This window comes from Dama dama, chromosome 23 (assembly GCF_033118175.1).
Source record: "Dama dama isolate Ldn47 chromosome 23, ASM3311817v1, whole genome shotgun sequence".
In the NCBI taxonomy this organism is placed as follows: domain Eukaryota; kingdom Metazoa; phylum Chordata; class Mammalia; order Artiodactyla; family Cervidae; genus Dama; species Dama dama.
In genome coordinates, this window is record NC_083703.1 from 78584122 (window position 1) to 78610337 (window position 26216).

The 26216-nt window shown below is 43.6% G+C and overlaps 3 protein-coding genes and 1 long non-coding RNA gene across 7 annotated transcripts in view; 2 read left to right on the forward strand and 2 right to left on the reverse strand.

Moving 5' to 3' along the window:
* Window positions 1-5792, reverse strand: part of ADNP (activity dependent neuroprotector homeobox) — a 36374-nt gene extending 30582 nt beyond the window's left edge. Inside the window, exon 1 of one of the 2 annotated variants that reach the window (XM_061127506.1) lies at window positions 5681-5792. The gene's annotated coding sequence lies outside the window, so the exon portion shown is untranslated. Of the gene's footprint in view, window positions 1-429; window positions 482-5680 lie in introns of those variants that run through there. The other variant, XM_061127505.1, reaches the window with a different exon arrangement.
* Window positions 158-7512, forward strand: LOC133045221 (uncharacterized). Of its 3 annotated transcripts, XR_009690150.1 has the most exons (4): window positions 158-260; window positions 1049-1123; window positions 6151-6247; window positions 7061-7512. It is a non-coding gene; the product is annotated as an uncharacterized LOC133045221 (long non-coding RNA). The 3 variants fall into 3 exon arrangements; XR_009690148.1 differs by lacking the exon at window positions 6151-6247; XR_009690149.1 differs by lacking the exons at window positions 158-260; window positions 6151-6247 and adding an exon at window positions 696-719.
* On the reverse strand, window positions 2550-21030 carry DPM1 (dolichyl-phosphate mannosyltransferase subunit 1, catalytic). Its single transcript, XM_061127508.1, has 9 exons — window positions 20833-21030; window positions 17732-17831; window positions 14270-14303; window positions 12679-12755; window positions 12573-12598; window positions 10813-10908; window positions 7755-7823; window positions 5681-5795; window positions 2550-4617 (listed from the first exon to the last, which is right to left on the reverse strand). Exons 1-9 carry the CDS (start codon window positions 20991-20993, stop codon window positions 4513-4515), a joined length of 783 nt encoding a protein of 260 aa, XP_060983491.1. The 5' UTR covers window positions 20994-21030; the 3' UTR covers window positions 2550-4512.
* Window positions 21031-21153: 123 nt separating this feature from the next.
* MOCS3 (molybdenum cofactor synthesis 3) lies at window positions 21154-24112 on the forward strand. The gene has a single exon (XM_061127507.1). The coding sequence runs from the start codon at window positions 21287-21289 to the stop codon at window positions 22688-22690; it is 1404 nt and encodes a 467-aa protein (XP_060983490.1). The 5' UTR covers window positions 21154-21286; the 3' UTR covers window positions 22691-24112.
* Window positions 24113-26216: the final 2104 nt, after the last annotated feature.

Below are 26216 nucleotides of genomic sequence, written 5' to 3' on the forward strand. Positions count from 1 at the left end.
GTGGGGAGACCCGACAGAAGGCTCGTCCCAGGGACTGGGGTTGTGCGTGGGGGGCTCGTTTGGGGCGGGGGGCGGGAGAGAGGGATTGGTTCCAAGGATGGGAGCAGCTCGGTTCTCGCTGGGGGCGGGGTGGAGGGAGATGCCACTAGCGGCAAAAGCTCTGGCGGCCGGGGCGGCTGCCGGCCTCCGCGGGCTCGCGGGGCGGGGAAGGGGGGGTCGGGCTGCAGGAGGAGGCGCCCGGACCCCGGAGCAGAGCCCGGGTAGCGGTCCGCGCCGGGGCGGGCGCTCCGTCGGCACCGGAGTGCGCAAAGGAAGCGCGTGCGGTCCCAACAACAATGCGCCCGCAGGGCCGGCGGGCGGGAGCCGCGCGGGCCGAGGGTCGGGAGCCGGGGCGGCCGCGGGTCCGCGCGCGGCGGCCGCCGGGCTTACCTTGACTCGGCCTCGAGGCGCGCGCGGGGCCGGCGTGCTCGGGGGCCGGGCGGCGGCGGCGGCGGCGGGCGGATGGCGGCGGCACGGCGCTGGCGGCGGCGAGGGCGCGCCCGGGGCCTCGTCGCGCTCCGGCTCGGCGGCCTCGGCGGGGTCCGGCTCGCGCCGCGGCCGCGGCTGCTGCCGGGGGGCGCGGCGGGCGCAGCAGAGCGGCGGGCGGCGGCGGCGGCGCGAGCGGATCCCTCCAGTCCCCGCGCGGGCGGCGGCGGCGGCGGCAGCAGCGTCGTCGAGCGGTGCAGACAAAGGAGGGGCGGAGGGAGGAGACGGAGGGTGTGGGAGAGGCGGCTTCACCGGCGCGGGCAGGCGGGCGGCGGTGGCGGCCGCGCTCCTCTCGCTTCTCAGCAGCGGGGACCGAGAGAGGGAGCTGTGTCTGAGGAGACGCCAAAATCCCCCTTAGCGCTGCCTGCGGGAGGGGGAGGGGGCACAAGATGGCGGCGGCCGGGGGGGGGGGCGGGAGTTCAGTTCATGGATCCCGGCGGGCGGCGGAGGGGAGACCGGGCCGGCGGAGGCGGCGGCGGCAACGGGCGGGGGAGGGGGCTGATCCCGCGTCTCCCCTCGGCAGACAATACAAGCGCCTCGGAGCGACTCCCCGAACCTGCCCTAGCCAAAATGGCGGCCGAGAAAGAGCGGAAGTGACGTAAGTACCTCATTAGCATAAGAGGACTCATTGTCCAGCTAAGTAGGGGGGGCAGTGGGGGCCAGCACCCCTTCCCCCCATGCCCCCCAAAGACAACTCTCACTTCCATATGTGCTTGCACGTAACTTTTTCTGAGGGAGGGTGGCATCAGCACCCCTATCCCCGCCTAAGGGAAATTATATAATCCCCACTGAGGGGGAGCTCTCGCGAGAGCCAAAAGGATTTACCATTGACCCACTAGGAGGCGCCGCGGATAATGGCCGCAGTGCGCTTCCATGGCCCTTGTGCACGGCGGGCGCCTTCCTCTGGTCACAGCGCCGACGGCGGAGGCACAAGCAGCGGGCCGCAGCACGCCCTGCACTCAGTCAGGTGGCCGAGCTGGGGATCCCTGCGCGGGCCCGACTGGGCCCGGACTACATCTGGCGGGAGGGGCGTGTGGGCAGCCCCGCGGCTCCACGTGCTGGGAAGCCCGCGCTCCTGGGCTTGGCAGAAGGAAGCCCAGGACACCTGGCCTGCCATGCCCGACACTTCCTGCCTTAGAGGAGGCGTGAGGGCCTCGTGCTTCACACACCGACCTGAGATGCAACCCAACTCATGGGTGCTTGACCCCTTGCCGGTGGGGTGGGCTATTCAGTGGACAGGCCTGCGTTTTACAGAAGGCCGGCTGTTGCTTGGGGACAGGGCATTCTTCCAAATCAGTGACGGGCGCTTCTCTTTGGCCTGAAGAAAACAAATGGGGTCCCTAGTTTTTTGAGGCCATTGGACTAGTGAGCCCAAGGATGAGAAATGATGTTGCCAGTGGGCCTCCACAAGATCCTTGGAAAAACCAGACTAGTCCCAAAGACAGTCACTGTTAAGTGCTCCCACAATTTGAATAGCACAGGACGTCATTAATGGAGGCCTTTGAAGCCTTAGGCCAACCCCAGCCAACACATCGTCTCAACATTCTTGAGCCCATCTTTTATAGTTGAGTGCCTATGAGTGTCTATCATCCGCTAAACATACTAAACAATAATGTCTATTGTGAGGAATTAACCAAACCCGTTAAGATGTGCTCTGTACATCTTACACTTATTTTGCTGTTTCTCTAAATTTCAAATTAAGTTTCAAACAATAGGTAACATCCCCAAAGCTGACTTAATTGAAAACAGTACAAATTATGGTTACATAGACCTTACTGTCTAAGGCTTCAGTTAGCAGGTTTAACAAGCTGTTTCATCCAACTCAGTATTCCATTCATTTCTGAAATTGTGATAAAATATATCTTTAAAAGCCAAATCAGTACTTCAAGGGAAAACAATAGCTGGAAAAAGTTCTATTAAAAAGTGGGGGGGGGGGGGGGGAGGGCACTGAAAACAGTTTGATTTTAGAGACAAAGATGAGGAATCTAATTACATGTTGGCAGAAGACACTAGCAACTATTAATATGAAATAAACAAAATAATTTTTAGTTTTTTTTAGATACCATACTTAGATTCATACACAGATAATACCAATACAAATGGAGAACATCTGGATTTCATCCTTGGCCCCATTTACAAAGTAAAAAGCGATGCTGGATTCACATGCAAATGTTTAAAAAGATTTTAGTGTTTAAGTCACCAGATTTACTACAAAAATGCATCTAAATAGTCCAGATTCTTTTCTAATAACTTCCAAATGGTGAGTTTTCACTGCCCAAATACTTTACAGTAAATTCCAACAGTGATAACTGTTGTAATGATTGTAGGAGTAAGAATCAAAAGACTAAAAAAGGCAAAAGGTACCTAACCTACTCCAGTGACATCTAAGAAGGCAATACTTCAGTAGTGAGTTCTCTGAGGTGGTTCTTTAATCTCTGCTCCACATAGCTGACAATAAAGATTTAACTTTGGGTTTAGATGAAAAAGAAAACATACAAAAAATTACTTCTATTATGTTAGCTTAAAACTAATTTTACATCAGTGATGATAAATTTTCTAGTTATCATCAGTGATGACAGAAGTCATTTCCCCAAAGAGAGGGGTCCACGGTGGGCCAGCTATTCAGCTCTGCACAAAAGGGAAACACAATACTACTGGCCCTTATTAGAACATGTCCTATGATTCAACTACGGGAATAGGTAGTGTTCAAAATGACACCAAAGGTTGTATACTCTGGTATTCATTTCTGGTAAGATCTGTTAGGAATGCAAATGGAAAAATCAGATTTTAAATTGCTTTAGCAGCCAAATTAAACTAGGAAAATACACTGTCCGCTAGATATGTTTATTTCATTTAGAGGTGCCTCTCCCTTTTACTTGTAAATGAAAAGTCAACTTGATTTTAAGCTTATTTGCTCAAAGTATGTTTCACTCAAAATTTTAAAAGATACTACATGATCTAAAAGCTATGTTATAATTGGAAATTGATCTTATTTGCAATACCTACTTAAAATGGGTAAACAGAGTAATCTGTGCTGGCTTTACTGAACCACCTTTTAACTTCCGGAACAGTTTCCTCAAAAGACACCTAGGGGATTCACTCATATTACTGAAGATGTATGCTTTGTTAAGGGTCCTGAAATAACATGGAAACAGATTATTCTGAGGGAAAAAACAGTTGTTTAAAAATTGGTGGTAATTCCCTGGCGGTCCAGTGGTTAGGACGTGGGGCTTTCACTGCCAGGGACTCCAGTTCAAGCCCTAGTTGGGGAAGTAGGATCCCACAGGCCTCATGGCCTGGTCAAAAAATAAAAATTATCACAGCAGCTAGATTTATGCCTTAATGTCATCAATGTTTTTCTTTACTGAAAGAAGTTTGTGCCCAGAAGAGAAAAAAACCAACTATGCAATAAAATGTTGTTGCTTCCAATGCACGATATGTATTTTAAACAGACTTGCTCTGACACGTGAAATGCTTTATCAAGTCAACAGTTGCAAAGACCCAAATTTAAATTGTACTCTAAATGTATTATCTGGTTTAAGAAATTTGGGGTACACTGTAAAAGAGCAAGCAGAGGGGTGTATTTTTCAGTTCATATGGAAACAGTCATATATATATTTCATGAGTGTAATTAGCATTCATCTTACTTCTGACATGTATTAGGTATGAATTCAGTCTTTTTCAATATCTTTCCCAGGTAAGAAATCCTGCATTTATATACTTTAATGAAAGCAGCAGTATTTTTATGCAGAAATTCCATATACCTTTATTTATAGGTCTTAATACAGCAAAATGTAAACGAAAATTGACAACACTGCTCATTTTTCTAATTTAATTTGACATATAAAATGGAGTTTCTCCAGAAGATAGACTTGCCTTACCTTATAATTTATGTTCTAAGAGTACATTTTATAAAATTCAGCAACGAGGCTTTTTCCATGTTTAAATTGAATTGAACATGATTAAGTATAAATGAATAACTTTCTTTTATGTAGTAGCAAAAAGAGTCAGTAATCCTTTCAAGAAAGAGACTATTTCATTTCCTCCCAACTTGGATTCACCATAAACACGATCCACAAATGATATTGGAACCTAGTTAAAAAAATATATGTTAAGTGAGTCTTCAAAAATATGAGAAAAATATAGCAGGTGTACAACAATTACTCATACAACAGAAACAAGATTGTTCCTCTGCTAGCAAGTCCTTCAAGGTAAGTGCAAATTATGGATTCTTACAGTAACCACCGGCACCTCCAAGTCTTCAAAACTAAACATAACATGCATTTTATTATCTTAAAATAGGTCATATGAACCAGATCTACTGTTTTGAAAGGCACTGATCCTGTATTAAGTTGGTTTACTCAAGCTTCAAGAAAAAATTATCCTCCAAAAGTAAAATGGCCTGAATTTTCTCCAGTAGTCCATCAAGTTTAGTGTTAGTTGCTCAGTCATGCCCGACTCTTTGTGGCCCCATGGATTCTAGCACACCACACTTCTCTGTCCATGGGATTTCCCAGGCAAGAATACTGGAGTTGTTTGCCATCCCCTTCTCCAACATCAAGTTTAGCTGTCGCTATTTTAGCACGAAGCTAAAAATCTTACAACTTCCACAAAAGCAGTAGCATTCCAGTTAAACTGCTCCTCCAATTCCTGCCCTTTTCATTTATTCATAGACCATAGACAAAAGGGATTCACCATGCATTTTTTAAAAAAAAATTAATTAATTTTGGCCACGTGGCACGTGGGATCTTAGTACCCCTACCAGGGATCAAACCTGTGCATCTTGCAGTGGAAATAGGGAGTCTTAGCCACTGGACCACCAGGGAAGTCCCTCACCATTCATTTTTAAGTAGGGTGGCTAATGGCCGAGACAAGGGGAAAAGCAGCAGACAGACCATGATGCTGAGTGGTCAGAAGAAAAGGCAAGGATGAAGATACCAGTCACTTTTATTTATTTAAAAGGGAATACTGCCTTCTGTTAAGCTTTAGATCTTGGTACGTCAAATATGTTAATTTTAAAAGAATGTGAATTTTCACTCTTTTGCATGGACACCTGGAAGCCTTCCACATTTATTTAGTAGTTTATGAAAATTAAGCTTTTATTATAAAAAGTCTAAACCTTATGATTTCTTTATGAGGAACTGACACTACATACCTCGCCAATAGTATAATTCAGCTGTCTTGCTCGAACAATCATCTCCATCTGGAAGACGTAGCCTTTAGAAATACATTTTCCTATTAATTTCTGTAAAACTTCTTTTCTGTATAACCTATAAGAAATTAAAATGTATATGAACACCTGGATAAATATACATGCCTACATGTATCCTGACTTTTCCAAAAATTCACTGGTATTTATAAAAACTTAACTTTCACTGGCCATTTGTCTACAGGAAAGTTCTCACAGTTGATGATTATGATACATTTGTCTTGAACTGGAAAGGCCATAAAAATATTTGGTAAATAATTTAGGACAATTGTGAAAATGAATCCTTAGTATCTTTTAAAGAGTTATCTTCCTATCACACTATTAGAAATTATTAAAATATGGTAAAGTGAATCATGTGGAACAAAACCACCCATGGTTTGTAGTTTCAAAATTTTTCTTATTATTTATTTTTAAAGTTGAAAAAGAAGAAACTGTTTCAAATACTGGGACAACAGAGTTGATAGATGATGAAGCACAACATAAACTCAATAACAAGAAAGAAGTAATTATCAGGTGATTCCTCTTAAGTATCTAGGCAGTTTCTATTTCCTGAGATCTAAATAAATTCCTGGGATAAACTAAGTCCCTCTAGGTTAAGCCTGGTTAAGTTAAAGACAGGAAGTAGGGATCACAAGATTGAGGCGATACTGGTGGGAATCCGCTATCAGTAATGACGTCACAGTCAGACAATTAAAATGGGTGAATGCACCTCTTAACTTTAGATGGACTGCAGGCCAAAGGCAAAGCTCATCAGGTTTACAAAGACAGACAGGAGCTGGGAGGTCCTATGGGTGAACTCAATCTTGGTCTTCAGGAGCTGTGTTTTTAGAGTCACTGAGGTTAAAAAACAATTCCCCCTGAGCCTCAGTACATACAAAGGCAGCAATTTCTCCCTTTTTTTCTTGTAGTTTTTCAGAAAGCTATGAGAGAAGGCACTAGGTGATGAAGTAACTAGGGGAACTAGGCCCCAAAGCAAAGTCCCCATCTCCACAACCGATGAAGCTACCCTGGGTCTTCATTCAAAATCATTGTAACACATGTGGGCTTCATATATTCATTTGCCTCAAAGTGTGGAACTGAAGGATATATGTATGGATCTGTAGCTATCTTTCATACACCAAACTGCTTTCAAAACAACTTACATTTTAATTCTAGAGAGGTTTCGTTTTCATTATCTGACCTCTAATTTGTGATGGCTCCTCTCTTCACTTCTGACTCTCTCTTACTGTCTCTAAACTGCTATCCAACAGACTTGCAGCTGCAATAGAAGTACCCATTACCTTCAACAGCAGGCTCCTAACTTCTGTATTTGTGTGTTCTAACAAGGGCTTCCCAGGTGGCGCTAATGGGAAAGAACTGGCTTCCCAACGCAGGAGATGAGGGTTCGATCCCTGGGTCGCGAAGATCTCTGGAAGAGGGCATGGCAACCCCCTCCAATATTCTTGCCTAGAGAACCCCGTGCACAGAGGAGCCTGGTGGGCTATGGCCCATAGGGTCGCAAGGAGTCGGACACGACTGAAATGACTGAGCATGCCCACATGCATTCCATCAAAGGTCAGAAGAATCAACATTTAATGGATAGAAGCATACACACAGTAATATGATATATTAACTAATGCATGGAGTCTGGACCTTAAAGTAGATGAAGAGACATTTTAGTTTCAGAAATTAAAATCCCAAGGACCTAGCAGGAGGCTTTGCACCATTTAGACAAAAAGTTATGTTCTGAATGAACAGTTAGTGGTCACCTCAGGCCTCTCAAGGGCTGAGCGGTGATAGTAACTTTGGGCACACCAACCTATCTTTCCTGCTCTTTAAAAAGTACAGTATTTTCCCTTAAGAAGATGCTTAGGCTTCATTAGCACCTCTAAGCAACTTCAATCTGCCTTTTTTAGTGTTCCAGAACAAAAATGGGATACAAATGAAAAGAGTTTCTTTAAAATAAGTCATTATAAAACAGGAGATTTAGGCAAGAAATCATAAATAGTAGAAAACATATAGTTGTAAGTTTTCACTGTACCTGAAACTTCCTGTTAAATCAGACGCTCCTGGTCGCAGCAAAATCTGAGTTATAAAATTGGCCACACGGCTGTCAAAGAAAGATTTTCTTTATAAAATACAGTTTCTACATGAAAGAAATACAGCCAAGTGCACAACGCTAAAAATGCTATACTAATTTCAAAAATGCAACAAAGCAAGGATTTGTCAGTGAAAGGAGATCTGACAGTTCTCATTTTTCCAGAAAATAGGTATTTTTTATTCTTTGAATGTGACATATGGAGATGACCTATAAAACAGTCATTCTCCAAACACCAGTCATTCTTAGCAGGGTAAGAATGGTAATAGATTTTTAACTCCACTTGCATATTCTCCAATAGTCATAACTTAGATTACAAACATCTGTCAAGACAGGAAAAGTGATCTATCAGGGATTTCGAGCTGCTTTTTCAGATTCAAATCACCAAGGGAGGGCTGTTTCCAACCGCAGGTTCCACTCTTGAGACTGCTCCCTCTGCTTGGGCTTCTGTAACCCACAGACTGGGTGACTTAAACAACGGATACTCAATTCGCACAGTTCTGGAGGCAGAAAAGTCCAAGATAAAGGTGCTGTAAACTTGGTTCCTGGTGAGGATCCTGTTCCCAGCCTCCAAATGGTGCCTTCTTGGTGTGTGCTCACGTGGAGTGTGTAGGAGCTCAGGGTGGGGGTAGGGAAGGCCAAGCTTTCCCGGTTTCTTCTTCAAAGGGCCCTAATTCCACCAAACAGTGCCCCACATTCAGGACCTCATCTAAACCTAATTACCTCCCCCAAACCCCATTTCCGAACACCAACACTCCCAGGGTAAGGCACACATGAATTCGGAAACATTCAGCCCCTAACAATGACTTTAGGGTCTGTGCTTCAAGCACAACTATGTGTCAAATCAATTATAAGCTATTACTGACTAATAGCTATTATTAACATTTCAAAAAGATGTAAAGTACACTTGGAAAAAATGACTGGCACTGCGGCTATTTTAGTGTGCTCAGATTCAGAAAACTAGTTGTTCTGGAGGGAGGACGGTGGCAGGGAAGCAGCGTGGAAAAAAGTTTCTCTCCAAGGCCAGGAGAACCACCAAGGCACTGCTCAGAAGAGCCTATTTCATATAAAATTCACGGCTAGGGATCTAGTTGGGATAATGGCTAACAAAAACATACCCCGCTGCCCCGGCAATTTGATTCTAATCGTTACAAAAAAATTCCAAGACATAGTTTATCCCACAAAATGAGTCTGACCCAAGGAATGTGAGAGTATATGTATTTATGTGTATGTGTGCATGCGTATGTATATATTTATACATTATACATCTATTCAAGGTAATGCATTTTAAAATTGGGGTCTTTAACCAAAATGCTGCAGTCCATGGCGTCCCAAAGAGTTGGACATGACTGAACAACAATAATCAAAATACAGCAAGAGTCACAGACTTGGGTTCAAATTCCGGTTCTGGACTATAAAAATGAGACCTTGAGCAAGTGATACATAATCTTTCTCAGCCGTTTTTACTATAAAGTCAGTGCAGACATTAACAAGCCATGATGGATACAACTCAATACAACTAAATGATCCAACCAAAAGTTGTAAACTGTCTCTCACTGGGACTCCCTGATTTTAAATAATAGTTTTAATGACCAAATTCAGAGAGGCCTGAGAGATCACTGACTTGTTGGTCTCAACCATGGGTGCACAACAGAATCCTCTGGGAACCTGTGAAAAATACTGAAGTTTTTGCACCATCCCTGGAGATCCATTCAAATGGTCTCCAATGTGTGTACACACAAGAAAGGAAGGGAGGATGAATAGGGAGCAGATGTGTATAATTTCCTCCTACATGATTCCAATCCTCAGAAGGAATGAAAACTGCTCATTTTTCTAACCCCTTCATTTCACTGAAGATTGAGGCTTTTTACATGTTTTAAGTTTCACAGTTAAGAGGCAAAATTGAACCTAACAGAACCTTTGATAGGAATGAGTGATAAAAAGTACTATTAGTAAGAATTTATATAAAGTTATGTTGTTACACAAAAAGCAATAAGCTAGGTAGATCTTTTAAAGATAGAAACATCTCTCTCCAACAACCTAGGTGAGACAGACCAAATATGGTCAAAAATTCTTTGTGGGTCTTCCCATCAAGAGGGGGATTCTATTTCCCCATCCCTTGATTACAAGCTTGCTTTGACCAAAATTTAAAGTGGTGTTAGCCCCAGAGCTCAGGACTCAGAGTGCTTGCAGCTGCAGCTGTGGTGCTTCTGGGTGGCGTCCTTAGGCCATGTAAAGCAGCTGATGCAGCTTTCCAGGCGAGCGGCTACATGCAGGAGAACTGAGGTGGGCCCAGTCAACGACCAGCACCAACTGCTAAACAAGTGAATGAGGCCGTCTGGGAGCTTCCAGCACAGCTGACCCTCAAGCTGAAGGAAACGGCATAAATGAGCCCAGGTAAAGTCAGCAGAGGAGCCAGTAGCCAAACCAAAGACTTTACAGAAATAATAAATTTGTTTTAAGTCACTCAGCTTTGGGATAGTCTGTTACACTGTAACAGAAAACTTAACCAGCTTGTTTTACTTCCATTTCATCACGAGGACAATAAAGCTTAGAAAAGGTAAGATAAGCAAGGTAATTTAAATGACAGAATCAGGATTTTAACCCAAGTCTGCCTCCAAAGCTTCATCACTTTTGTTTCTTCATAAAAGCTGAAATCATGATGTATCTTAAATTATTAGAAAAATATTGAAAAGTTATATATTTAGTCCAAAAATAGATGAATAATTCACTTAGAGCTGAAGGTTCACACAGAATAAATTTTGCTGAATTAGATCATTTCTATGAAAGGTTTATGCAGATTTTCCCCAAGTGAAAAGCATCCAAAATAAAATACTCTAGAAAAATCATAGGTAAGAAGCTACCTGGGAATATTTTTTGGAAGTCACAATCTGATTTCACAAACCCCACATGGTAATTTAATCTAAATACTTGTTAAAAACCTATTTCTAATAGTTACACTAAAAGAGAAATCATAAGCACATTTTCTGTATGTATATACCTGATTATTTTTCTTTTCAAGTCCCAGCCATATACACCACCATTTCCTTTGTAGCGAGTTCCAGAGACAATGTCAAAATTACCCTCCTTTTGCTTCCTGTAGAAAAAATAAATTAGCTATCAATTTAAAAAAACCACTGAGCTTTCAATAAAATTGCTAAAGCAAAGCTCGTAAGTATTTTTAATTCTAACAGATATCACAAGAAATTACTTTCTGAAAAGGCTGCAGTAACTCACACTTCTTCCAGCAACACTTGTGTCCATTTTCTACCATCTTATCAGTGCTGGATGTATTGCTTCATAGGCTTTTAATTTTGAAAAACTAATGGGTAGTAAATAGTAACACATGGTTATTTTAATTGCATTTCCCTGACTACATCCCAGGGTGAGGTTCTTCTCTTAGGTTTATTAGCCATTTGGATTTCTTCTACATATGGCCTGTTTGCATCTTTCACCCATTTTCTAGTCCACTGGTTCCACTGCCTTATCAGGTCAAAGGAGTTTTTGGGTACTGGTGATCTAAGCAGAGAAGGTATTTCTGAGGTGACTTTATGCAGAGATCAGAGGAGAAGTAGTTGGCATTAAGGAGCTGTGACAGCACTTCAGACAAAGGGTCGGGGGGCAGAGGATGAGTTCAGATTGCAAGGCAGGGGCCACTTCAGAGTGGTTTGAGTGGCAAGTGGATTTTCCATGTGTTCACAGAACTCCTGGTAGTGTTCTAAACAGGTGAATGACATGATCTGACTGTTTTTCTATTTAGTTTATGTTCAGAACAGCTTCCAAGTTCTTTTTCTGAAAGGTGTCATGGTCTCTTGGATTTTCCAGAAATATTTTTACATTACCTGTAAATAAATAGAATTTTGTACCCTTTACTGATATATGTTAAATTCTTATGTTACAACATTACTTAAAATTTCCGTGTTTAATGATATCCTGTACACCTACAGTCATTGATGAGGTTTATTGAAAATTAATTCAACATTTCACCATTTGGTACGAGTTTCATGGGGAAATTCACTGGTGGTTAGGACTCCCGCTTTCACTGCTGAGGGCCCAGGTTCAATCCCTAGTCAGGGAACTAAGATCCCACAAGCTGTGGTGGTTTAGTCGCTACGTTGTGTCCAATTCTTGCAACCCCATGGACTGTAGCCCGCCAGGCTCCTCTTTTCATGGGATTCTCCCGGCAAGAATACTGGAATGGGTTGCCAAGCCATGCGGTGCAGCAAAGAATAAAAAGGTAAGACACCCCTGACTTAGGACTAGGTTGTCTTTAGTATGTTTAAGTGATTTCCTTCTATTTCTATACTAAAATTTTAAGAAGAAATGGATAGTGAATTTTATGACATACCCTTTAGCACCTATAGACTTAATCAGACTGCCTTCTTTGTTAATATGATAAACGAATTATTTTGACAGATTCCTGATTTTGGCATTCATTCCCCATCTATTCATAGGGTTCTACCCTTTTGATGCAAGGTTTAATTCCATTTAACAGGGAAATTAACTATACTTTATAGAAATTTTCTATAGTGTTTATAGAATTAGATAATACAGGGATTATTTTTCAGTTAGTCCTCTCAGGGCCCCTAAAATACTTCCTTTAGTCTTGTAACTATATTCACATGCCTCAAATCTATACACTGGTTTTATTTTTGATAGCAAACTTAAAACAGCATGAGCATTTTAATGAATGAAAAATGAAGTAAAAAATCAATATAAATGACTTGAATCATAATTCTTTCAAATATTAGAAATACCTACCTAATGAATTCAGGAATAAATTTTGGCTGAAATTAAGAATAAACAGTAGGTCAGTAAAATAGGCTAAGACTATAATAAATAGCTAATAAAGAAACATACCACTTACATGGTGTGAGAGGTCAGCATCCATGATGATTATGTAGTTGCCTGTGGCATGTTTCATCCCATGAATATATGCAGTTCCTAAAAATGAAGACATCTGTATCCATTAAAGGAAGTCACTGGAAATGCTGAGGTCTACATCTAAACAGGGAAGAAACTGCTAAGCCTCTCTGAAAAGCATCCATTAGTCCTCTAAAGCTGACACTGAACCATCATCTCTTTAGTCCTGGGCACCGTCTTGTGATGCCTGGACCCCACCTAACCCATTTCTCTGCTGCTGCTCGTTCCATCACAAGCCACCCCGGGAGTGTCTTCCACACTGTAAGCCTGGTACACAAGAGCCCTCTGTCTGGGACCAAAGGTGCAGCTAGCAATTACTTAGCCACGCTCATGCCTGAAAGTTCCTCAGGGACTTGGCAGGTAAGAGTAAATGGTCAGGAACAGGAGATAGGAATTCTTGCGTTCTCTAGCCCTAATCCAACACAGTATCTTATTAGCAAGGCTGAACTCTTCTGACTTCTGTTAAGAAGTGACTATCTATAGGTTTTTGGATTGCCACTGACTGGTTAATAATTCTTGGTGGCTTTCAGGGCAGTTTCAAGATTACTTCAATCTCGAAGAACCTTCTGGATTCAGATATTCAGAACATTTGATCATCCCATGAAATCAAGGATCTTCAGGACAACAGATACTCAATTTCCGAGGACTGTGCTTCCTCCATGCTCCCCCAATTTTTCAGTAATAATAACACTTTTCAACATAAAACAACTGTGACCCACAACAGAAATAAAGGCATTCAAGGTTTTTATCTCAGAATGAGACTGAGTTCATTTGAGATTTGCTATAACCTCTTACACTGTAAAGCCAGAACAGCTTTTTAAAAAAAATAAATAAATACCTTTTAAAAACGTTTGACTTAAAGAAATGTTCATGGACTTACAGCTAAGGCAGTGTGCTGGTCCAAATGTTTGCCCTTAGATCCCTTCTCTGTTCTAAATATATCGCAGGGTACTATATTTGTTCGCTTGTCAACTGATTTCCAAACAGCTTTGGGAAGCACAGGAAGAAGGGAGATTTCAAGCAGAAGGGGAAAAGTCCAAGAGTCCTCCCCCCACTCTGCCTCTCAGCGTGGACCAGACTCCCTCCACGGCGCCCACTTCCGCCAGGTATCCCTGACTCTACCATTCTAGCTCCTCCAGGCACGCAAACCCAGTCCCTGGTTCTAAAAACACCAGCTCCTCCATCGCTGCTCCAGCCCCAGGGGAGTAGCAGTGACCTCCAGCAGCTACTAATCTCTGAGTAGCCTCACTCTTCCATTTGGCTTCTCAGCAATTCCTTCACCAGTGTAACCAGATTCTCTATATTAAATTCCTTATATTGAAAACTTACAATAGTTTCTGTTTTCCTAAGACAGCCTTGGTTGATACAGGCAATTCAAGTTAAACCAACTAAATGTCATTAAGATCATTAAAAACCATCATAGGCGGTCACTGTATTTTGGCCCTGTTCCAAACTGGGAAACTACACATGGGAAATCTTACCAAGGTAAGGAGCAGGTATGGGGGGGGGGCGTAGGGTGGAGAGGTTCTGCTTACCTAGTCCCAACTTTTTCTCCCGTGGCCTTAGAAGCTGTAAGGATAAGAAATGGCATTTTAACACAAATAATCGAAAATCTAATAAAAACTTTTTAAATGAGTGCTCAAAATACAGCTGCATTTATTAGAACTTAAAGCAGAATATGCCTAACATTTTTTTTTCCAAAATAAAAAATGCATTTAGTAACAAAGTAAGTATAATTTAACAGCTTTTAAGGAAAAGTAACATTTTTACCCAAACCCCCCCAGACAAAATCTTAAACTCCACGCCCCATCCACCAAAAAACAATGTTTTTTTTGGTCTATTACTTGATTTATCATTTTAAGCAGCATCTATTGATTCCTTCCTAAGGAAACTGAGGATTTAACTCACTTATACCTTTTTGGAATATTTGATAACCATACTTGTATTCTCAATTCCCTCTTTGACTTTAAATGTTGCTATTCCAGCAACTTATCTTGATTTTATGCTTAGATGACCGTATCTCACTCTCTATTATTGGTCCACTCACATGATTTCAGGTTATATTCCTAAAAGATTGTTTTTCTTTCTCCTTATTGTTTGTCAGTCAGTCTTTCTACACTTTCTGGTGCACATATAAACCCTGACTTACTTAGTTTTTCCCTTTTTTCTCTAAATCCCTGGAAAAGTAGAATGCCAATGTTTGACACCAAGTTTCTGAGTGTACGGCACGAAGACTCACCACTGAGCATTTCCTACCCACCCCACTGCACTGGGCAGTAGGTAGGCAGACTGCCTCAGAATGCAAACCTCCAAACAAAGTATTTTCAATTTTATTCAAACAGGTTATACTTTTTAACTACGTGCAAGCTGCTGTAGGTCTAAAGGAGGAACAAAGATAGATAAAATAGATTCCTACCTGATGAGCTCTTATATACAAGAGAACTAGACATTCAATCAATCATCTATGATAATTACAATTCACTAAACAAAATAAAATGACGTGTCAGGTTTTATCTGATTCTGTGCTTGATGGTTACCGTCAAAATATTGACCTCATCAAACTCATTTAAAGTTTATTTTAGATTTTCTATAACCCTGTTTTGGCTTAAAATAAAAACTTCTTTTCAAAGAATAATTTTATAATTTTCAGACTTTCAAAGGTTTATATTAAATAGCTCCATCTTCCTCTCACTGCTGAAATGTTCCTTCCAGCCAGTTTGAAAGGCTAGCTAACAAAGCATCTATGAATATTTTATCTGAGATTTTGTAAGATAGTTCCTATTTTTCTTCAATTCCCCCCACCCCCCCCAACAACTAAATATACTTATGTGACCCAAAAAGCAAGCAAGTACCATCTTTGGCATAGCTTCTTATTGGCACACATATATACACACACCCAGTAATTTTCTTAAATGACCTAAAAATGATAAAATAATGAGTAGGCAATTTGAGCAATAATTTGGGCAATAATGAGCCCATGGAAAGCATGACAGTAAATGCTACTTTTTCCCTCATCATTTTAAATTTTATCAGATTGATGGAATTCTTTGAAGACCATGTTGTTTTAGAATTTGAGGTCAATTCAGCAGGCACAATCAATCACACCTCAAGGTTGAGGTTGGAAGATAAAAGCATTCAGAATTCTGTCAGGCTGATGAGTCCAGGCTACACGGAAGCACATAATGAGAATACTCCATGCATTACGTGAATCAGTGCTGCTGGCCCAGAATCTGTAAAAGGAGAACTGAGGAACTGTTGGCCGAAAATATTAATCAACCATTATCAAAAGTCACTGCTAGAAGGATGAAAAACTTAAGATTTTCATCCAAGTTTTCATTTCATTTTTATCTCCTCTGTAAGCTAGTACATCTGGAAATACTCAGAGGACTGAGGTGTGACAGTTCTGTGAGTCGTGTCTGTGAGATGGAAGAAGCTCTAGCACAGCAGAGATTTACACTGTACGTAAGTGTAACACATTTCCTGGGACTTCGCTATGGTCCAGTGGCTAGGGCTCTGAGCTTCCAATGCAGGGGACCTGGGTTCAATCCTTGGTCTGGGAACTAGAACCTGCATGCCACAACTAAGATCTGTCACAGCCAAATAAATTTAAAAAAAGAGAGTGTAACACATTTCTTTTAAATTCTTCTCATTAAGATCTCCTCTGACAGCACAGAGATTATTTCATTATTGGGATTAATTAAGAATATGTGGACTCAGAGTCTATTGTTTATGATGCTTAATTGCTACTTCTTGAAATACAAGTATCAATAAAGGTTCTCCAAGAGACTTCTTTATGCCTACACCAATGGGTTCTCTTTAGCACGAGGGGATTCTTTTGCTCACAAAGGGACATCTGACGATGCCCAGAGGTATTTTTGGTTGCTGCACTCCGGAGGGGGGTTGCTGCTGCATCCTGAGGGTAAAGTCCAGGGCTGATGCTGAACATCCTGTAACATACAGGACAGTCCTCACAGCAAAGACCCCTCAGGTCCCAAAGTTGGTAGTGCCAAGAACAAGAAATTCTGGTCTATGTGAATTACAAAATACTCAGTGTCTAAAGTGGCATTTTCTAATTAAATCGGGATTTAACTGTTTTTGGTCCAAGAATTAGCTGAAGTAAACAAAAAAATCTGCTCCAGCATTGATTAAGCCAAACCAGTGATTAAAAATAAAAACAACAAAGCAACTATAAAATGAATTCTACATCGGCCCAAGTTACTCCCGTAGAACAGGCTTTAAGGTACAGTGAGAAAGTTTATGACTCAGAAAGTCAATCTATTTCCACAAGACTATCCTACAGATAAAATAAAACTGCCAAGTTCTTTGAAAAATCATGTTTCACATGAAAACAATCAGTCACCTTTCCCAGCTACAAGTTTTTAGCTGCAGACAGTATCCTCTACTGAAAGTAGGAAAATACCGAGAGAAAGTGAGCAAGAAAGATCAAGGTACACATTACTAACTGCAACCTAGTTTTAAAAATTGTTACTTAGTCGCTGAGTTGTGTCCAACTCTTTTGAGACCCCAGGGACTGCAGCTCAAGAGGCTCCTCTGTCCATGGGATTTTCCAGACAAGAATACTGGAGTGGCTTGCCATTTCCTTCTTCAGGGGATCTTCCCAACACAGGGATCAAACCCAAGTCTACCTGCACTGGCAGGAGGATTGTCTTTACCACTGAGTCAGCAGGGAAATCCCCAGTTCTATAATACTCCTTCTGAATTCAGTATCACGCTTTAATTCTGCCCTTCAAGGAAACTGATTTGCAGAGTCAAACATAAAGAGTTCATCCAAAGGCCCACTGTTCTGCTATAAATCTACCAATGACTCAAAATACCAAAGGTATGTAAAACCTCAAGCACAATGAAAATGCATCTAAATCCCAAGCATATATACTGCTCTTTATCTTTTCAGTTTCCAGACAGATGGAATCTGTGCACTGTTCATTTATCATCTTTCCCCATATAAACGTAACTGACATGATAGAAAAATGACTTACAATTCTGTCTGACCCATAGATCTTCTCCAACTGTTCAGCAACGTCCCTTGTTCCATCTGGGCTTCCATCATCTATGATTATAATTTCATAGTTGAAGCCACTATAATAAAAAAAAATTTAAATTTGTATTGCTTGGAGACAGTAGTCTCAAATGAAAAAACAATTTAAAAGTCACTAACTCCTCCCTAGTATAAGTGGAAATCTATTGCCATGTTAATTACCAAGGAAAACTTCAATTATCAATTGAAATAAATGTCAAATATTCAGTATGTCACTTCCAAACTATGTAAGTGAAAGTGAAAGTGAAAGTCACTCAGTCATGTCCAAGTCTTTGCGACCCCGTGGACTATACAGTCCATGGAATCTCTAGGCCAGAATACTGGAGTGGGTAGCCCTTCCCTTCTCCAGGGGATCTTCCCAATCCAGGGATGGAACCCAGGTCTCCCGCATTGCGGGTGGATTCTTTACCACCTGGGGCACAAGGGAAGCCTGCGGGTGCCCCGGGGCCAGCAAGAACAACTCTTGCCTATTGCTGGGCCGGACTGCTGGAAATGCTACTATACAGTCCTGAGATGTTAAAATTCTCACATAAAACATATCCTTTCGTTAAAAAAAAATTATTGATCATAAATTTATATATGATAGGGTATCATATGAAATTTTACTTATCCACTTGGGAATTTTATTTCAAAAATACATTTAAAAGGTATCTAGTCAGCCGAGTAGCTCTGGATGATTATTGTTTTTAACTTAACCCTCAAGAGATTTAAATAACATAATCAGGAATTTGATTTTATTACACCCTTAAAAAAACTCCACCTGAGGATGGTGACAGTCTTTCATACCACTATTCCAAATAATTGTACCCATTACCCCACACTATCAAATAAAAAGCACAGCTACAAAAGATGTCAGTGCTTCTGAACTAAGGTCTTTCTATAGTTCTCATTAACTTCAGGTGATAGTCTGCACTCAAAAACAAGTCAGCATAATACTCGGCTGTACCTGTGCTCACCATCACATCTTTCCCCACCCCCTTTAAAAAAGACATTCTTTTTAACTTTACTGGGAAACTTATGGGGAAAGAGGAGGTACAGATAAACCCTCATAACACAACATTATGTTTCCTCTGGTCCTGCTTTAAGAAACAAATGCAAGGAAAACAACCAGAAAACACATTCCACTGTTACAATGCTTTAAAAAAAAAAAAAAAAAGTCAGCCCCCAGCACACTGGGAAGAAAGCAAAACCCGGTCTATCTATTCTCTAACAGGAAAGACGACTTCAGTTCCCCACAGGGCACTAAATCTGGGCAGTGCTTCACAAGTCAAAACAAATTAAGATGTTGATTCTATTTGTGGTGCTGAGATAATTCATAAACAAATGGAGTCATTCATAAGCAAAATTATTCTCCTCTACACTTCAAAGCACCAAGACCACCTGAGGAAGAGGTAGCTTAAACGAATCAAGCTGAGCGGACTTTAGGTAATTTGACTGCCATCTGAAAAGAAAACAGTTGTTCCCTATTAAACTTCATTCTCCACCCGGAAGTTACTAAAGATAAACTGCACTACATCAAAGAACAGAGCAAATATCGTATAATCATAAAACAAGACGGAACAAGATCAGTTATGTGACAATTTCTCTAACTTGGAAAAGAGTTTGAGAAATCAAAACATAACTTTAAAAAAAAGTTAAAAGCCATGAATAAAAACTTTGAAAAGCCATGAATGTGAAGATAATTATAATCAAACAGCAGTGTTTTTCACTAATCTGCATTTCCCACAATGTACGCTTAATACCGCTGGCTCGTTCGTGAGGAAAAAGGTCCCCTCTGATAAACGCTGCAGAGTTCTAAGCTGGTACATTTTTTTTTTTTTTTTGACAGCAATTTGGCATTAACTACCAACCTTAGTAGGAGTGGGAATCTTGGGATTCCCTAGTGGCTCAGACGGTAAAGCGTCTGCCCGCAATGCGGGAGATCTGAGTTTGATCCCCGGGTTGGGAAGATCCCCTGGAGAAGGAAATGGCGACCCACTCCAGTACTCTTGCCTGGAAAATTCCATGGACAGAGGAGCCTGGTAGGCTACAGTCCATCGGGTGGCAAAGAGTCGGACACGACTGAGCTACTTTACTTTACTTTTTTTTATCAATCTTAAGCACATCTCTGTCGACTCAGCAATTCCACCGCGAAGACTTTATCTCCGGAATACTAGTAAAAGAAAGAATGTGTAAGGAGCACTTACTACAAATACGTCGGGGAAAAAAGTCTCCGTTCTCATTTGTAAAACAAAAGTCAAAAGAGGAAAAACAAAAAAGTCTGGAAATAACGCGTACTCGCTTGAGAGCACCCGGTTGGAAAAATGAAAGATATATGATATCATCTAATTTTCAAAGCACTGTTATTTGCTAAGTTTGTATGTGCTGATACCTAAAGATCAAAGGTTTACACATGATCCCCAAAACAAGGTAATTCGTACTGATACCAGAATTTTCTGAAGACAGAAAAAAAAAAAAAAAAAAGTTTAACATTTTCAAGCTCAACACCAACACCTGCCAGTTATTTTTTTTTTTTTTTTTAAACAATCACATCAAACATCCACCTGCGAGTCTGCCCTTCTGCCTTCTCCAAAAGGTCTGCTCAGCCCAGAAGCAGCTCCCTAAAACACAGGGCCCAAACCTCCCGCTTACAGAAGCCCTGGGCACGGGGGCGGGAGACAGCGGGCTCGCTCAGAGTCCCGGCTCCGGCCACAGCGCCCGATCGTCTAGATGAGGGAGAAGCGAGTCAGGTTTTCGGACCCGCGGGCATTAAAAACGGTGGCCAGCCCTTCTAAAAAAAAGACGGGCAGACGGCTATCGGAGAGTGTACAATAAAGACGTGCTTCATAAAACCCAAGGGCGGGACTAAGAATCTGAGACCCGAAGAGAAGCGCAGAAGAATCCGCCCCTGCTTTCCTCGCAGGGCGACGTCCTCCCCAGGTTCTCCCGCGGGGGCCGAAGAAAGGCCGGGCAACGCCGCCTCGCGCAGCCGCCAACGGCCGACACCCAGGCCCGGAAAGCCAGCTCATCTCATTCCTCGGGGAGGGCGGCCCAGCGCGCTACCTCTCGGAGAAGCTCTTCACCAGCAGCCACACGATGAGCGGTAGGTTCTCGCGCTCGTTGTAAGTGGGCAAAAGCACCGAATACTTGTCTTGCCGCGGGGCGCGCCCCTTCGGCTCCCGCCGAGACCTAGGAGAACTACGACTCGCTTCCTCGGCAGCCATGGCGGAACTGCGCGACAGGTCGGAAGCGGAAAGACGTCACACGGAGCGGAAGGTGACGGGTTGGACCGGACCAAATCCTGTGAAGGGGGGGGCTGGTCTATGTGGCCGAGTTCTAGTCCTCCTAGGGTTCGTTTCGCGGTTCCTTTGGAAACAGTCAGAACTTGTGAATCTTTAAAACTGAATCTGAGTGTGGCGCAAGAAATGCGGATCTATTTATTACCTTTGCTCAAGCTCCATATAGTTTTTGTTTTGGTTTACTCCGGCCTCGCGACGAAGAAAAGCCGGAAACGGAAATGCCTTTCACGACGACTTCCGGAAAGAGGCCGGGCATGGCGGCCGGGGAGGAAGTGCTGGCCCTGCAGGCCGAAGTCGCGCAACGTGAGGAGGAGCTGAGTTCCCTGAAGCAGAGGCTGGCGGCGGCCCTTTCGGCGGGGCAGGAGTCAGCGCGCTTGGTTCCGGTGTCGCCCCTGCCTCCCAGGGCCGCCCTGTCCCGAGAGGAGATCCGGCGCTACAGCCGGCAGCTCGTGCTGCCGGAGCTCGGCGTGCAGGGGCAGCTGCGCCTGGCGGCCGCGGCCGTGCTCGTCGTGGGCTGCGGGGGGCTCGGCTGCCCGCTGGCGCAGTACCTGGCCGCGGCCGGCGTCGGCCGCCTGGGCCTCGTGGACTACGACGTGGTCGAAGCGAGCAACCTGCCCCGCCAGGTGCTGCACGGGGAGGCCCTGGCCGGCCAGGCCAAGGTCTTTTCGGCGGCCGCCGCCCTGCGCCGCCTCAATTCGGCGGTGGAGTGCGTGCCCTACGCCCAGGCGCTGACGCCGGCCACGGCGCTGGACCTCGTCCGCCGTTATGACGTGGTGGCCGACTGCTCCGACAACGCGCCCACCCGCTACCTGGTGAGCGACGCCTGTGTGCTCGCCGGACGGCCCCTCGTGTCCGCCAGCGCGCTGCGCTTCGAGGGCCAGCTCACGGTCTACCACTACGGCGGGGGGCCTTGCTATCGCTGCGTGTTCCCCCGGCCACCCCCGGCGGAGACGGTGACCAACTGCGCGGATGGCGGGGTGCTCGGCGCGGTGACCGGGGTCCTGGGCTGCCTGCAGGCGCTGGAAGTGCTGAAGACTGCTGCGGGCCTGGGCCCCTCTTACAGCGGCCGCCTGTTGCTCTTTGACGCTCTCCGAGGCGATTTCCGCTGTATCCGACTGCGGAGGCGCAGGCCCGACTGTGCCGCCTGCGGGGAGCAGCCCACCGTGACAGACCTGCAGGACTATGAAAGCTTCTGCGGCTCCTCGGCCACGGATAAGTGCCGCTCCCTCCGGCTGCTCAGCCCGGAGGAGCGAATTTCTGTCATGGACTATAAGCGACTTCTGGATTCTGGGTTACCCCACCTGTTGCTGGACGTCAGGCCTCAAGTGGAGGTGGACATCTGTCGTCTGCCTCACGCCCTGCACATCCCTTTGAAACGTTTGGAACGGCGGGATGCGGAGAGCCTGAAAGTCTTGGGAGAAGCCATCCGGGAAGGGAAGCAGGGCGCACAGGAAGGGGCGTCTGTCCCCATTTATGTGATTTGCAAACTGGGCAACGATTCCCAGAAAGCCGTGAGGGTCTTGCAGTCCTGGAAAGACTTAGACTCTTTAACAGTTAAGGACGTTGTAGGGGGCCTCATGGCCTGGGCTGCCAAAATCGATGGAACGTTCCCGCAGTACTGAGGTGGCCGGTGGAGTCTGACCAGCGAAGGCTGTGGGTTGCCATGTTACCTAAAGTTTCTTGACGTTTATTTATTTGCATTTGTTTTTCCCAGTATGTATGGAAGAGTCTGGGATTCTACAGTACCTGTGATTAGGTGGACTTCTTTTTATAAGGATCTTTTAAATTGTAATTTATCGAATGATGTCGTTATTAAGGGGTGATAACATTGTTCCTGTGAACTGTCTTGTGTTTGCAGCACTTGCTGCAAGTGGTGTCTTGAACTGGTGAGATACAATGTAAGTGACAGGGCTTTGTGATTTGAATTCAGGTCATTTGCCTGTGCTGCCCCCTCCCTCTCCTCCCCCCCACCCCCCCCAAATAAAAAGCTTCTCAGGATGTGAGGGCGATCTGGTTGTAACACCCGTCGCCCCTTTGATCGCCAGGGTTGGTGCGACTGACCTGGCTAGCTAGGCGGGTGTCTCCTTCCTCCTCCATCGCTGTCATGAGCGTTTCTCCTGAAGCTGTGCCCTCACTGAAACCGGACCGCCATCCCTGGTGGAGGAGGACGGGTCTTCAGTAAAGGGCCTGGGAGTAGCTGTGCTTCCCCGATAGAACGTCCCAGCAAGCTCCCAAGTTTACTTGCTCTTTAAATTGTACATTTTAATGCTTGGAAAGGTGTAGTAAACTTAATTGATTACAGATAAAATAGTTAAGCTCAGTTTATTGTTTGGTAAGGCATTTTTTGGATGTTATTTCTACTTCAAATGCTAAAACAAGTTTTAGAGCAGTGGTCCCCAACCATTTTGGCACCAGGGCCTGATTTCATGGAAGACATGTTTGGGGAGGGGGGTCGGATAATTTCGGTTTCCATTACCCACCTCTCCACTTTGCATTCCGGTACCTAACAAGCCACCAACCAGGACCGGAGTTCCGGGACCCCTTTTATAGAGAAATCAATATTTAAAATGTAAATTATTTAAACGTTAAAATGCAGATTACCTGGAACGTGGTCATTTTATTGTTTCAAATTAATAGCCAAGTAAGATACTTACAGTCTAGTAAGATAGAAGCCATCTTTGTAGTTTGTCAGTTTCTTTTATAAATCACTGATGTTTTTTCTAGGTTTAGCTTCAGGTTCCACCTTTTGTTGTGCAAATAGAAATTTCTAAACTGTATTGTGTGGCTTGCTTTGAAATCTTAAGGTCCAAGTCCCAACTTTCTGCCCTTCCCTGTCCTTTTTTCCATGTTCAACCTGTTACTTTAATTTTTGGCTTTACTGTGTGGCCAGGATGCCAAATACAATATTAACGTGAAATAATAAACATTTCTTCTCTCCTTCGCAATTTCGGGTGAAAAGCTTTGAATATTTGACCAATATTACCTGTTATTGCTTTACTGTAAGTAAATAACCTCTCTCAGATTAAATTTCTATTTATAGTTTACTAAGAGTTTTCATTGAGTTCATCAGATGCTTTTTCTGCATTCTTACGTGTTTTTTTTCTTCTGTTAACATTGTGAATTCCTTTTTTTTTTTTTTTTAATTGTGGCAAACAAACACATAGATTTCACCCTCCTGACAGTCTCCATGTGTACAAACAGTATTGTCAGCTACATGCATGTGCTGGCACCAGATTCCAGAAGCCCCCATCCTGCATGACTGAGACTACACCTACAGAGCACCTCCCCATCACTTCCCTTTAATTTACCTTTTCTATTTTTTAATCTATTCTAGCATTTTATGTTTGTTTTCTTACACAACAGCATTTTCATGAAATGGCAGGTAGTCTGCCCAACTTCCAACATACACAATGAAATTAAAAGTGAACATGTGGCATATGAGTATATATTAGAGGCAATCCACATATCCAAAGGGAGCCTCTCTTCTCCAGCTGATTGATGTATGCAAGCTTATAATTGTCAGAAATCACAGATATAAATGTAAAATGTTTGCATCTCTGAGTACAATTTTTAAAGTTTCAAAGCATCGTAGGCCAGGATTTCCCTGGTGGTCCCGTGGTTAAAAAGCTGCCTGCCAATGCAGGGGACACAAGTTCGATCCCTGGTCTGGGAAGATTCCATGTGCCTTGGGGCAGCTAAGCTTAGGCATCACATCTACCGAGCCCGCACTCCCTAGAGTGCATGCTCCACAACAAGAGAAGCCACCAGTTTGAGGCGCTCCAGCACAGCCAAAAATAGATAACTTACTAATTGTGAAAAAGATCTTGCAGCCCAAGGGACTCTCAAGAGTCTCCTCCAACGCCACAGTTCAAAAGCATCAATTCTTCAGCGCTCAGCTTTCTTTATAGTCCAACTCTGACATCCATACATGACTACTGGAAAAACCATAGCTTTGAGTAGATGGCAAAGTAATGTCTGCTTTTTAATATGCTGTCTAGATTTATCATAGCTTTTCTTCCAAGGAGCAAGCATCTTTGTTTAATGGCTGCAGTCACCATCTGCAGTGATTTTGGAGCCCAAGAAAATGTCTGTCGCTGTTGCCATTATTTCCCCATCTATTTGCTATGAAGTGATGGGACCGGATGCCATGATCTTAGTTTTTTGAATGTTGAGTTTTAAGCCAGCTTTTTCATTTCTCACTTTCAAGAGGCTCTTTAGTTCCTCTTCGCTTTCGGCCATGAGGGTGGTGTCATCTGCATATCTGAGGTTATTGATATTTCTCTGGGCAATTTTAATTCCAGCTTGTGCTTCCTCCAGCCCAGCATTTCTCATGATGTACTCTGCATATAACTTAAATAAGCAGGGTGACAGTATACAAGCTTGACATACCTCTTTCCCAACTTGGAACCAGTCTGTTGTTCCATGTCTGGTTCTAACTTGCTTCTTGACCTGCATACGGTTTCTCAGGAGGCAGGTGAGATGATCTGGTATTCCCATCTCTTTAAGAATTTTCCACTGTTTGCTGTGATCCACACAGTCAAAGGCTTTGGCGTCGTCAATAAAGCAGAAGTAAGATGTTTTTCTCAACCACAGCTCAGGGGCCAGAAAACAAATTTGGCTTCACATCGCTGTTCCCAGGTGGTGCTGGTGATAACCCGCCTGCCAATTCAGGAGACGTAAGAGACATGGACGAGATGAGGACGACAGGCTGAGATGGTTGGGTGGCGTCACTGACTCAATGGACATGAGTTTGGGTAAACTCCGGGAGTTGGTGATGGACAGGGAGGCCTGGCGTGCTGCAGTCCATGGGGTTGCAAAGAGTCAGACACGACTAAGCGACTGAACTGAACTGAACTGAAGAGGCATGGATTCGATCCCTGGGTAGGAAGAGCCCCTGGAGGAGGGCATGGTGATCCATTCCAGTATTCTGCCTGGAGAATCCCATGGACAGAAGAGATCTACAGTCCATAGTGTTGCAAAGAGACACAACGGAAGCGACTGGGCCCTGGCACTGGCTCTGTTCTGAGTCAGTCTTTTGAGGGTGTTTCTGGTGAGCAGAGCTTGCTCACATGCCTTTATCCTAGTCACAAGAGCCACTGGGATTTTGAAGTCTGACGTCTACAGTAGGGAGGCAGAACTCTTAACCCA

Bases quoted from the DNA above. Each gene is read 5' to 3' on its own strand.
- DPM1 (XM_061127508.1), bottom strand. From the start codon at position 20,993: ATGGCTGCCGAGGAAGCGAGTCGTAGTTCTCCTAGGTCTCGGCGGGAG. The intron at 14,304-17,731 runs GTAAGTCATTTT...TTATCCTTACAG, and splicing joins TCTATGGGTCAGACAGAATT to CTTCTAAGGCCACGGGAGAA. The intron at 12,756-14,269 runs GTAAGCAGAACC...CTTCATTTTTAG, and splicing joins GGAGAAAAAGTTGGGACTAG to GAACTGCATATATTCATGGG.
- MOCS3 (XM_061127507.1), top strand. From the start codon at position 21,287: ATGCCTTTCACGACGACTTCCGGAAAGAGGCCGGGCATGGCGGCCGGG.